The sequence below is a fragment of the Engraulis encrasicolus genome, chromosome 13 (genome assembly GCF_034702125.1).
Source record: "Engraulis encrasicolus isolate BLACKSEA-1 chromosome 13, IST_EnEncr_1.0, whole genome shotgun sequence".
In the NCBI taxonomy this organism is placed as follows: domain Eukaryota; kingdom Metazoa; phylum Chordata; class Actinopteri; order Clupeiformes; family Engraulidae; genus Engraulis; species Engraulis encrasicolus.
Window position 1 is genome coordinate 44,987,042 of NC_085869.1, and position 2,500 is coordinate 44,989,541.

General features: G+C 43.8%; 1 protein-coding gene across 1 annotated transcript in view; it reads left to right on the top strand.

Moving 5' to 3' along the window:
- Window positions 1-2,500, top strand: part of LOC134461823 (glycerol-3-phosphate dehydrogenase, mitochondrial-like) — a 48,094-nt gene that overhangs the window by 41,738 nt on the left and 3,856 nt on the right. The window contains exons 15-16 of the mRNA XM_063214662.1: window positions 85-163; window positions 1,286-1,384. Coding sequence (XP_063070732.1) covers window positions 85-163; window positions 1,286-1,384 — 178 coding nt within the window. The remainder of the gene's footprint in view (window positions 1-84; window positions 164-1,285; window positions 1,385-2,500) is intronic.

The window sequence follows — 2,500 nt, forward strand, 5'->3', positions numbered from 1 at the left end:
TGTGTTTGTGTGTGTGTGCGTGTGTGTCTGTGTCTGTGTCTGTGTCTGTGTCTGTGTCTGTGTGTGTGTTGTGTATGCACGCAGGTACACGAATCGCTTCCACAAATTTGACAAAGAGAGCAAGGGCTTCATCACCACGGTGGATGTTCAGCGGGTTTTACAGGTTAAAAAGACTCCTTTGTTCCCCCCATCTGGAGTGTGTGTGTGTGTGTGTGTGTGTGTGTGTGTGTGTGTGTGTGTGTGTGTGTGTGTGTGTGTGTGTGTGTGTGTGTGTGTGTGTGTGTGTGTGTGTGTGTGTGTGTGTGTGTGGCTGTATATGTGTTAAGTGTATGTGTGTGCGTGTGTGTGTGTGTGTGTGGTGGGCGGTTGCTTATCCTTGATAAACCTGGAGAAGCATCAGATTTCTCTCTCTCTTTCTCTCTCTCTCCCTCTCTCCCTCCCTCCCTCCCTCTCTCTCTCTCTCTCTCTCTCTCTCGCTCTCTCTCTCTCTCCAATACAAGGACCTGACACCCTGTTCCAGGTGCTCCTGTTTTAGCTCTGTAACCATGGCATTGAGTCGAGCCGCTCGCTCTCTCAAGGCAGTTAATATTACCTCTGCTCTCTCTTAGCTCTTGTCTGTGGGCATAAATTAGTTTTCATAATTCTGAGCAGCATTTAATTTTATATCCAAGGTATACTGTACTTGTGCAGTCAAATTGAAGATTTCAGTAAGTGTTCCGAACATACTCATAAAGAGAAAGTATATGAAATGTGTGTTTAAAGTTTAATGACTACTTTGTTGATAGAACGTGCTATAAAAAAAATCCGAATGATCATTTATCACCACATATTATAAGCTGTGTGTGCGTGCGTGCACTATATACTGTACCTATGCAGTCGAAGTTGAAGAAGAAGTTGAAGATTTCAGTAACAGAACTTATGTACACCAGTATTCGTAAGGCCTTCGAATCACTTTAATTACGCTCATCACTTTAATTATGTGAGTTAGTTATTAAGTTGAATGAAGATTATATTAATAGTAAAGTACCATAAAAAAACTCCTTGATGGCCAGATAGTATTATCTTAAGTCATTTGACTGCTACATGTACCATGTGATTCGAATACCCAGGAAAAGGCAGCGCTTCAATGAAAGACAAATCATCTTGTTTCCTGATTTGGAAATCCCTCCTAATCAAATTTCCCTGATATACATGTAGCAAGTAGGTTGTTGCATATAATAATGGAACTCTTGTTTGGTGTTTTTTTTTTAATTCTGTGCTGATATACTACTTAACGTCTCCACAGAGTATAAGCATCCAGATAGACGACGACACCCTTCATGAGATCCTCAACGAAGTGGACCTCAACAAGAACGGACAAGTGGAGCTCACCGAGTTCTTACAGGTTGGTCCCCTGTTGATGTTATTTATATTATCTTGCTATTTTGCTTTGGTGATTTTGGTGCTCATACAGAGATAGATATAGCCTGGTCCTGACCATCCCATAATACTACCATTTCATTTCGTATTCATGGTCTGGAGCTTGTGTGATCTGACGCGATCGCAGGAAGCGGGAAGTTTACAATCAGTTATGGTTTGAAATGAGCTCTCACCCAATTGCCGACAGTTGCTCAATAACAACATAGCGAAGACCACAGCCATTGGCGCAAACATTTACGTCATTGTCACGAGCGACCTCTCCCATGTGGGGCACTTATTTGCTTATTGGCCATTTTCTGGGGAACGTTGGGCATCAAGATTCTACCGCTGCAATCGCTCCACAGAAAACAAGAGCCAGACTAGTAGTGGAGCCAGTCCTTTGGCGGGACATTTCAATGTTTTTGGTATTGGTGGTTTCACATTCATTCATCTACACCAGAGGTTGTCAACCTTTTTGGAATAAATATCCCTGCTAGTTTCATCATAAGCCTGCCAACACCCCCCTTAGTATTAACCCCTTAGCGCAGAGCCTATGTATGTTATAACCTTACTGTTACCTGTCTCCTCAACGTACTCTGGGGGGCTGTAAAGCCCCCGTTGAGAACCACAAATCTACACAGTCCCTCATGGTGGGCCCCCAGGGGACAGGTCGGTCCGTTTGTTGAATTTGTTGAATATTATCTTGCTGGTTTTGAGTGTTAGTGGTTCCACACACAGTTCCCCCATGGCGAGCTTAATCAGCATAGTTTGGTGAGTTTGTTCATGTTTTTATATTATCTTGCTGTTTAGCTTTGGAGGAGGTTTTTTTTGTGTGTTTTTAGTGTTAGTGGTTGCCAAATTCATACACAATCCCCCATGGTGGGCCCCATCGGGAGGGAATGGGATGATAATTGCCTTCCCCCCGTCACACTCGCTGACAGGCACCGGACACACAACCCTCCAAATCAAAGATGCTATCAGGGGCATTTGTCATGCACCAGCTTCAATCTAGCAGTGGGGAGGCCTCTGTGTGTGTGTGTGTGTGTGTGTGTGTGTGTGTGTGTGTGTGTGTGTGTGTGTGTGTGTGTGTGTGTGTGTGTGT